Source organism: Petaurus breviceps, unplaced genomic scaffold (genome assembly GCF_028583685.1).
Source record: "Petaurus breviceps papuanus isolate PSGF00001 unplaced genomic scaffold, PetGlider_PUasm1.0 216, whole genome shotgun sequence".
NCBI lineage: Eukaryota > Metazoa > Chordata > Mammalia > Diprotodontia > Petauridae > Petaurus > Petaurus breviceps.
In genome coordinates, this window is record NW_027185867.1 from 149,245 (window position 1) to 160,824 (window position 11,580).

Genomic DNA, 11,580 nt, shown 5'->3' on the forward strand with positions numbered 1-11,580 from the left:
TGCAAAGGATGGCTTATTAGAGAATGGGGTAGTGATATATCAACAAATGAACTTAATGAAAATATAAGAGATGCTAATTTTTTTTATTTTTATAGGGCAGCTAGGTGGCGCAGTGAATAGAGCACTGGCCCTGGAGTCAGGAAGACCTGAGTTCAAATCCCACCTCAGACACTTAACACCAAAAAACTAGCTGTGTGAACCTAGGCAAGTCACTTAACCCCAATTGCCCTCCAAAAAAAGCAAATAAAAATTAATAGAAAGAAAATAAGACTAGGAAGGATATTTAAAAAGAAGTAAAATTTTTCAAAAATGAACATAAAATGGAACAATTTTTTTTAAACATCTAAAACATCCTAAAAAAAAAAAAAGAAGATATGGAAGGATGTTCTTATCTAGTAAAGGATAAGTTGGTTGAAATTGAGAGGCATAATTTTTTTTCATAATTGCTATATAATTAGTAAGAGAGGTTCTAGAACCTCAAATTGCATTTATTTTTTTAAATTCTAGTGGGAAAAATTATAAGGGCATGCCTATAAAAATAAGGTCTCTGATCTATGGAGATTTAAACTTATTTTTCTAAGAATTTGGCACATCATTTGAATCCTTAAATTTTCTCAATGGTTCAAGTTTCAAAAGTCTTAAAGAAGAAGAAAATTAAAATTTCCTCTATTATATTTAATATACATACTGCTACAAGGAGCTAAGTATTTGTTGTAGATGAGGATCTAACAACAATATCTTCTTAGTTCAGTTTGATGATGGCACTCAAAAGTCACTGTGCAATTTAACAATAAGGATACAGTGGCACTAAGCTTCTCTGGATATGGTCTCCCTTATCATCTCCATCTATAAATCCATTTGGTCAGTGAGTCTTCATCAACTTTCATGGTGTCAGGTACCCAACAAGTCTGACAGGTCCAGACTACAAATGACTGGGAATTTTCATGTCTCTCAACCCAGAAATCGTATCAAAGAATCTGGAGCCAAAGGAAGTGGCATCAAGAAAATGCTACCCCCTATCACAATACTACACTAGATCTTTACAAGTAAAGCTGTGTTCTCAGTTACCGGAACAGTGATGAATTAACACATATGTGTTGAATCTCAATTGAGATTCTCAGCTGAGTGTTCCTATGGAAATAATCTAATCATCCCAATCTCTGGTGACAGGAGTTTCTGACCTTAGTTGGTATAAATTTCCAATGAAAAACACAGTCTACTGCCAATACTGAAAGCCTCTCTAGTGTAACAGAACATGACAGTTTGGGCTCTGACAGCACAGACTTCAAGATGTAGTTTACTGTGTAACGTAAAGCATTTTAATAAGTTCACTGCATTAATAGAAATATAAAACACATTTTAAATGATCAGATGATTGGAATCACTTTGATAATCTTTTTCAAATGAAAAACACGATCAGAAAAAGCTGGTAGCAAATTTAGGCCATCTATGTATGTACTGAATTTAAAAATCAAATATAACAGTAACATATAACTATTTTTACTTTTAATCCTTCCAATGTACTTTAATGGATAAACTTGGTGATAATTAATGGTGGTAATTAGATCCCTTCTCCCTTTGGTGAGTTCCTCCTGAGGCCTCCATTTTGGGAAGGAGCTCAAGTCAGTCAACCTTCATTATCATCCTCTTTCCTGGTAACTTTCCATATTTCAACACAGCACTCCTATGAATATGCCTCCCCAAACTTTCTTAACTTCAGCTCCCTATTTTGTTTTATATTCCCTTCTTAAAATGCAAGTTTCTTAAGGACAAGAGATTGTTGTTCTTTCTGATTGCATTTGTATCCCCAGAACTAGGCACAGTGCATCTTTATAAATGCTTTTTGTCTTGCTTTTGCCCTTTCTCACTGACCGTTGAAAATAGACCTCCAATATCTTTTTTTGCTACTTTATGATAAAATGCTATCATTTAATATTATATGATAAAAGAAAATTGGCTAATTCCATATTTACACATATACACATATATAACATACATATAATATATGTAATAATATATATATACACATATGTGCTATAGTTAAGAACCCAGCTACATTACGAGAACCTAAAAATAATTTTTCTAATATAAGAAAGAGAACCAATGAGAATTATTTATGAAAAATAGATCTAGGAGATAATTAATAGAAAATTAATTTAAAATGACAAAATACATATTTAAATTTCCATTTAATCACTTTCAATTTACTCAATTTACTTTTAAGTTCCTTAATATGTTTCAAGGAAAATAGATAAAGAACAGTATTAAAGCTCCTAAAAAGGCAATATTTTGTTTTTGCTTTCTCCATGTTTATTTCCAAGGAGTACTGGGGTTTGTGGTCACTGAATATGTCATGTAGAATGAAAATAAATGAAAATCTAATCTCTTTGGCAATTGATTGTCATGATTTATATGAAAAGAGAAAACAAGTTTAACCTTTATATATACTACCATAAGTTACTTTATAGCATCATAATTTGCTATGATTTTAAGCATACTATAAACAGCTATGTTTTCTTCACTGTCAGAAAAAAGGAGGTAGTAGTTTTTATACTGAGTATCACTAAGACTTCTAGTAGAGCTAAGGGGTGGGCTTTTTTTTTAACTTCTTCTGCCAGTCCAAATCATTACCATGTTATATTTTTGTATTCCAAGATATATGGATACCTCAAGATTCAAGTATTGGAAACATCAATTTGGAAAGAAAGGCTTTGAAAACATCAGACTATAAACTCATCTTTTAAATTATCTAACGCAACACAAATCATTAAGAATCAGTCTCTATCTTTTCCCCTCCCGGCCAACCTTCTTCTCCTCCATATCTTACTAGCCCAGTCTGGAAATACAGAGATTATTTCAAGAGGGCTATTCATAAGCATGAATCTGCTCAGATTCTGACATGGGCTGGTTCTCAGGGTTCAAGATATTAAAATCTGAGCTGAGTGCAGACACCTGATCACAAAGTCCCTTGCGACTCAGAACTCCTGAATTAAAGAGATCTGCCAGCTTCAATCTCCAGGAATTGAGACTGAAAGTATATGCCACCACACCCACCTCTAGTGACTCAAAGAATAATACCACATTATACCTCTATGTTCCTCACTGCTCCTTAGAAAAAAAAATATTCATACAGGAAGCACTCCACTCCATAAATATGTGTTAGATGGATGAAACAATGAATAGATCAACTGAGCAGAAGGCATACAGGGAAATTTGAGGCTGTCTTTCCTGATCATCCTCAGCCAGCAAAAAAAGATGTTTAAAACAAAACATTAATTCTTTGGTTCACACAGTGAACTGAGAACAAAAAGAAGAAAAAAATAAAAAAGGAATGAAAAGGAACAACTTAAACACACACGAGAATCACAGAAGATGCCCATATATCACTCCTGAGAGTATTCACTTAACCACTTTAAGTATCAAAAATTCTTATAATGTCACATACCCACAAATTAAATTAGAGTTGCTGTTTTTTTAAGCAGTTGAAAGTCAATATAAATGATCAATAACAAGTGATTGTAACATTAATAATAGAGAAATAACTGGAAAAAACATATCAGTTTTCTTGCTTTACTGGGAAATGACAGAAAATAAAGAGACACTAAAATTTTTCAATGTGAGAGGATTAGGGAAGAACATAAAAATAAATGGTATACCACTTTGACATTGGGAAGACCATGCTAAAGACACACAGTATGATATGTTTGGGAGAAAAATAAACACAAAAACCTAAACACATACTTCTATGCTGAGACTGGTGAAAAGAATAAGCTTTACTGCGTTCTGGAGAGTAACTTCTGCTGCTGACACTGGAGCCAGATCTGCTGTGTGGAGAATCTTTTCGATTTACAGGAGATTCCCGGAAGAATGGATTGTCCCTTTTATGAGGAGATCGTTCTCTCACATAATGGGAAGAGTAGAAACCTTTTCTTCGAAAGCCGTCTCTAGTGTCCCTTTGGAGAAAATAAGATAAAAATCACTAAACTTTTTAAAAAACACAAACCAAAATAAAAGTGACAATATTATTTTATAAGTAGCACTTTATATAACAGTTATGAGGCCTATTAGTTCACTTTCATGTAAGTTTTGGTGCCCCCATAAAATCCAGTCATGAGATTGGAAAATGTTATAGCATTTATCACTACTGCTTCACAGTTTGGAATGAACAAATCTTGAAAAGATAACAATTATATTCTAAACAAATATTATAGAATCTAACAGAAGAAATACAAAAAGGTTAGAAGACTACAGATCTAGATTACAGATTTAACTTACAGGCCATCTAATCCAACTTTTTGCATATTATAGATGAGGTAAATGATAACTAGGAATTTAAAGTATTTGCCCTAAGACACAAAGGAAATGAGTTCTTTGAGTCTATAGGATTTTTGCAGACTTTGATGTGATATTAAAAATAGTTAATTGATTTATTAATGGGGGGGGAGGGGAAGGATTGTACCATGAGAAGAAAGGAGGCAGAAAAGGGTAAATGACATCACATGAAGAGGAACATAGACCTATTAAGAGTAGAGGGAAAGAAGGCAGGGGGGTGAGCAATGTCTGAACCTTATACTCATTGAATTTTATTCAGAGGGAATAACATACATACTCAGTTTGGTATAGAAAACTATCATACCCAATAGGAAGTAGAAGGGGAAAGAGAAAAAAAAAAAAGGAAGAGGGGTGGACAGAAGAGAGGGGAAAAGTAGTAGGGTAAGGGGAAAAAAGAGTAAGGGGGTCCGATAGAAGAAGGCAGTGCTCAGAAGCAAAACACTGGTGAGGAGGGAAAGGAAGAAAGGAGAAAGAAAAGCATAACTGCAGGAAATAGAATGGAGAAAAAGAAACAATTAGAAATCATGACTGTGAATGCTAATGGGATGAACTCTGCCATAAAACAGAAGTAGATAGTAGAGTGGATTAAAAACCAGAATCCTACAATAGTGGGATCTGAAACAGAAAGATACATACAGAATAAAGGCTATAGTGGGGGCCACTGGGGGTGGACTGAATAGACCACCAGCCCTGGAGTCAAGAGGACCTGAGTTAAAATCTGGCCTCAGACTCTTAACACAAAAACCAGCCATGTGACATTGGGCAAATCATCAACTGCCCCTCCAAAAAAAAGGGTAGCAGTTGAAATTTTAGACAAAGCAAAAGCAAAAACAGATCTAAAAAAGAGACAAATAAAGAAACTAAATCCCATTAAAAGATACCATGGAGAGAGGCAGACAAGGAAGCAGGCCCGGAAGGCGCGGCCCGCAGAGGCAGGCCCAGAAGACTCATGATCAAAATCAAGTCATCCAACCAACCACAAGGCCTATCAAAAATGGCTGGGACTGGAAAGACCAAGGTAAGAACTAAATGCAGGGGCCCCTGTCCGGGACAGCAAATATTCCTAGGACTACCACTTCATAGCACAGAAATTTTTTTAAAAGCCCCTATCAGGACCACCAAAGACCAGGATGGCAGAGCGAACCCCGCCTACTCCAACACCCACCCCCCATTCTGACCATGAAAACATACTAACTATTGCCCCAAGACAAAACCCTCTACAGTAAAGGCTTAGGATCCCTAGAGGAAGGATGTGGCTAGGACCCTGCCTCAAAACAGGTAGAAAGCAGACTACAAAGACTCTGGAGTCCTACTATCCTCAGAGGGAGGAACCAAACTCAGAGGGAGACAGTGTGGACTCCACACCCACAGCTGAAACATCAATATGGAACAGGTCCCAAGCACAGAAAGCTCTCCTAGATGAGCTCAAAAGGAACTTTAAAAACCAAATGAGAGAGATAGAAGACAAAATGAATAATTCTTTCAAAACCAAAATTGCAGAATTAGAAAAACATTATAATGAAGAAAAAATCTCTCTAAAAAGAAAACTGTATGATATGAAAAAGGAACTCCAAAAATTAACCAAGGAAAATGATTTGCTCAAAACTAAAATCAACCAAATTGAGAGAAATAACTCTATGAGGAACAAAAAATTAGTAAAAAAAAAAAAATGAAAAATTAGAAAAAGAGGTAAAATACCTCAATGGAAAAATAACTGACCTGGAAAACAGATCCAGGACAGATAATCTGAGAATCACAGGCCTACCAGAAAATCATGATGAAAAAATGAGCCTGGACAACATTCTCCAAGAGCTCGTTAGGGAAAACTGCCCTGAGATATTCGAACCTGAGGGTAAAATAGAAATCAAGAGACACCTGTGGAAAGAGATCCCAAACTGAAAAGTCCTCGAAATGTTGTGGTCAAACTCAAGAACTACCAGGTAAAAGAGAAAATACTTCAAGTGGCCAGAAAGAAACAATTCAAATATCAAGGAACCACAATGAGGATCGCACATGATTTGGCAGCCTCTACACTGAAAGATCAGAGGCAGTGGAGTACAATTTTCCACAAGGCAAAAGAGCTTGGGTTATAACCAAGAATCACATATCCAGTGAGACTGAGCATATTCTTCCAGGCAAAGAGATGGTCGTTCAACGATATAACAGAGCTCCAGACCTTCCTCATGAAAAAGCTAGAGCTCGATGGAAAATTCAACCTCCAATTACAAGATGCAAGAGTAACATAGAAAGGTCAACAAGGTAAACGCACAAATACACACACACACACACACGCACACACACACCCTGCTATTTAATAAGAGCAAACTGTTTATAGACAAGCAGAAAGTATGAGTATAAAATATACAAAATTACAATTTAAAAAAATCTTATTAAGGGCTACAAAGGCACTGAAATGGAAGAAGAGGAATGAAGCGGAAAAGGATAAATTATGCCACACAAAGAGGCATAAAAACAATATAGCAGAGGAAAAGAAGGGAGGTAGATGAGAATCATATGAGCTTTTCCCTCATTGGTTCTGGTGAAAGGAAGGAATAGCAACCATTTAAGCATAGGACTCAGTGGAGAAGAAATGCAAAAAGTATCATTTTAGAGGGAAAGAGGGGAGGGAGAGGAGCTTCGCATGAGATTTGTTCCTGTCACTCTTGGTGCGAAGAAGAAATAACATACTTCATTAAGTATAAAAATATCCTACAGGCAGTAGAAGGGGGAAAGGGCTCCGAAATGAGGGTGGGGGTGGTTTGTAGGGAAGCAAGAAGTAAGGGGAAAGGGGAGGAAAAGGAAGGGGGGCTGATAAGGGAATACTGAGGGAGGCGGTAGTCCAAAGGAAAACTATTAAGCGCGGGAAGGCAGAAGGGGGAAAAATATGAGCATTAAAAGGGGAGGGAATAGGATGGAGGGAAAGAAACAGATAACAATCATAACTGTAAATGTGAATGGAATGAACTCTCCCATAAAACAGAAACGAATACCAGAATGGATTAGAAATCATAATCCTACAATATGCTGTTTACAAGAAACACATCTGAAACAGAGGGATACACACAGGGTAAAGGTAAAAGGCTGGAGTAAAATATATCATGCCTCAGCTAAAGTAAAAAAAGCAATCCTTATCATAGATAAAGAAAAATCAAAAATTGATCTAATTAAAAGGGATAAGGAAGGAAACTATATCGTGTTAAAAGGCACCATTAAGAATGAAGCAATATCATTACTTAACATACATGCACCAAGTGGTATAGCATCCAAATTCCTAGAGGAGAAGGTAAAGGAATTAGAAGAAGAAATAGAGAGCAAAACTATACTAGTGGGAGACCTTAATCTCCCCCTCTCTGAACTTGACAAATCCAACCTTAAAATTAACAAGAAGATAAGGAGGTGAACAGAATTTTAGAGAGGATAGGTATGAAAAGGGATAAAAAGGAATATACTTTCTTCTCAGTGGTGCATGGCACATACTCAAAAATTGACCACATTCTAGGGCATAATAACCTCACAATTTTATGCAGTAAGGCAGAAATATTAAATGCATCCTTCTCAGATCATGATGCAATAAAAATTATATGCAATAAAGGACCATGGAAAGACAGACTAAAAACTAACTGGAAATTAAACAATGTAATCCTAAAGAATGAGTGGGTCAAACATGAAATTATAGAAACAATCAGTAATTTCATTCAAGAGAATGATAAGAATGAGACAACATACCAAAATTTGTGGAATGCATTAAAGGCAGTTCTTAGGGGAAGTTTTATATCCCTGAGTGCATACATGAATAAATGAGAGAAAAGGGAGGTCAATGAATTGAGCATGCAATTAAAACACCTAAAAAAAGAACAAATTGAAAATCCCCAATAAAATACTAAATTAGAAATAGTGAAAACCAAAGGAGAGATTAATAAAGTGAAATTAAGAAAAATATTGAATTAATAAATAAAACCAAGAGCTTCTTTTATGAAAAAAAAAATATAATTGATAGACCCTTAGTCAATATGATAAAAAAAGGAAAGAAGAAAAAAAAATTATGAGTATCAAAAATGAAAAGGGCAAATCTACCTCAAATGAAGAGGAAATCAAAATAATAATTAGGAAGTATTTTTCTTAATTGTATGCAAATAATTTGACGATCTTAGAGAAATGGATGAATACTTACAAAAATACAAGTTGCCCAAATTAACTGAAGAGGCAGTAAATTACTTTAATAACCCCATCTCAGAAAAAGACACTGAACAAGCCATCAGTCAACTCCCTAGGAAAAAATCTCCAGGGCCAGATGCATTTACTAGTGAACTCTACCAAACATTTAAAGAACAACTGATTCCAATACTCTACAAACTATTTGGGAAAATTAGTGAAGGAGTCCTACCAAATTCTTTTTATGACACAAATATGGTACTGATACCTATATCAGGAAGAGATAAAACAGAGAAAGAAAATTATAGACCAATCTCCCTCATGAATATAGATGCAAAAATTCTAAATAAAATACTAGCAAAAAGACCACAGTACTCAATGATAATGCAATTTGATCAGGTAGGATTTATTCCAGGAATGCAAGGATGGTTTAATATTGGGAAAACCATCAGTATAATTGCTCATATCAACAATAAAGCTAGAAGAAACCACATGATCATCTCAATAGATGCAGAAAAGGCTTCTGACAAAATTCAACATCCATTTTTATTAAAAAAAACTAGAAAGTTGGGGCAGCCAGGTAGCACAGCGAGTAAGAGCACCGGCTCCAGTGTTGAGAAAACCTGGAGATCGAATCCTGGGCTCAGACACTTAGCACCTACCTAGAAACACCTGGCCGTGTAACCTTGAGCAAGTTACTTAACCCCAATTGCTTAGGGGCGGCCAGGTGGCTCAGCGAGTAGGAGTACCGGCTCCAGTGTCGGGACGACCTGGATCAAATCCGGGCTTAGATACTCAGCACCACACCCAGAAATAATAACTGGCCGTGTAACCTTGAGCAAGTTACTTAACCCCGATTGCTTAAAAAAAAAAAACAAACTAGAAAGTACAGGAATAAATGGAGCTTTCCTTAAAATAATAGGATGCATCTATTTAAAACCATCAGCAAGTATTATATGTAATGGGGAGAAACTAGAAACATTTCCCATAAGATCAGGGATGAAACAAGGGTGTCCACTATCACACCTCTTATTCGATCTGTTACTAGAAATGCTAGCAGTAGCAATTAGAGAAGAAAAAGAAATCAAAGGAATCAATTAGGCAAAGAAGAGACCAAGCTATGACTCTTTGCAGATTATATGATGATATACTTAGAGAATCCTAGAGAACGAAGTAAAAAACTACTTGAGACAATAAATAAGTTTGGAAAAGTTGCAGGAAATAAAATAAACTGACTTAAATCCTCGGCATTCCTATATATTTCCAATGAAATTCAACAGCAAGAGATAGAAAGACAAATCCCATTTAAAGTTACTGTAGACATTACACAATATTTGGGAATTTACCTGCCAAAACAAACCCAGGACCTATATGACCACAACTACAAAACACTTTCCAAACAAATAAAGTCAGATCTAACTAAGTGGAAAAATATCAATTACTTGTGGCTAGGTTGAGCTAATATAATAAAAATGACAATTTTACCTAAATTAAATTAGATATTTAGTGCCATACCAATTAATTTACCAAAAAACTACTTTATAGAGCTAGAAAAAATGGTAACAAAATTCATTTGGAAGAATATCAAGGGAATTAATGAAAAGAAATGCTGGGGAAGGTAGACTAGCTATACCAGATTTCAATCTGTATTATAAAGCAGCAGTCATCAAAACTACTTGGTACTGGCTGAGGAATAGAGGAGTGGATTAATGGAATAGATTAGGCACATGAGATTCAGAAGTCAACGACTACAGTAATCTATTGTTTGATAAATCCCAAGACCCCGGTTTTTGGTATAAGAACTCACTATTTGACAAAAACTGCTGGGAAAACTGGAATACAGTATGACAGAAACTGGGCATAGACCATTATCTAACACCATATACCAAAATCAAGTCTAAATGGGTACATGATCTAGATACTGTAAGCAGTCTCCTAAAACAAGGAATAGTGTACCTGTTAGACTTGTAGAGAGGGAAAGACTTTATGACTAAACAAGAATTAGAGAACATTATAAAATGTAAAATGGATAATTTTGACTACCTGAAATTAAAAAGCTTCTGTACAAACAAAGCCAATGTAAGATTAAGAGGGAGGTGGGAAATTGGGAAAGAATCTTTACAACCTATGTCTCTGACAAAGGACTCATTTCTAAAATATACAGAGAATTGAGAAAATCTATAAGAATACAAGTCATTGCCTAATTGATAAATGGTCAAAGGATATGAACAGGCAGTTTTCAGAGAAAGAAATTAAAGATATCTATAAGCACATGAAGAAATGCTCTAAATCACTATTGATTAGAGAAATGCAAATCAAAGCAACTCTGAGGTACCACATCTCACCAGTAAGATTGGCTATGATGACAAAACAGGAAAATGACAAATGCTGGAGAGGATGTGTGCAAATTGGAACACTAATGCATTGCTGGTGGAGTTGTGAACTGATCCAGCCTTTCTGGAGAGCAATCTGGAATTATGCCCAAAGGTCTAAAAATACTTTCATATCCTTTGACCCAGCAATACCACTCCTAGGGTTATATCCCAAAGAAATCATAGAAGTGGGAGGAAGACCCATATGTACAAAAATGTTTATAGCAGCTCTTTTTGTGGTGGCAAAGAATTGGAAGTTAAGGGGGTACCCATCAATTGGGGAATGGCTAAACAAGTTGTGGTATATGCATGTTATGGAATACTATTGTGCTATAAGGAACAAGGAGCAGGCAGACTTCATATTTACCTGGAGAGGCTTAAAAGAACTGATGCTGAGTGAGAAGAGTAGAACCAGGAGAAATTTGTACACAATTGCAGACACAACGTATGTGTGATGACCAACTTTGATAGAATGGACTCTTCTCAGCAATGCAGTGATATAAGTCAATCCCAAAAGACTCATGATGGAGAGAAATGTATACATCCAGAGAAAGAACTAGAAAGAACTGAGCTTATATATCCAGATTGAAGCAAACTACCTGATCTTTTTCCTTTTCTTGTTTGGTTTTATGTCCTCTTTACTATTTTTCATTCCATCTGATACAATCCGTCTTTATAACCTGACTAATGTATAATGTGAAAGTATTTACACATCCTATACTTG

General features: G+C 35.5%; 1 protein-coding gene across 7 annotated transcripts in view; it reads right to left on the reverse strand.

Annotated features, from left to right (window-relative positions):
* PPHLN1 (periphilin 1) overlaps positions 1-11,580 on the reverse strand; it is a 189,065-nt gene that overhangs the window by 66,777 nt on the left and 110,708 nt on the right. For all 7 annotated transcript variants that reach the window (XM_069094200.1, XM_069094198.1, XM_069094196.1 and 4 more), the window contains one exon: positions 3,742-3,953. In XM_069094200.1, coding sequence (XP_068950301.1) covers positions 3,742-3,953 — 212 coding nt within the window. The remainder of the gene's footprint in view (positions 1-3,741; positions 3,954-11,580) is intronic.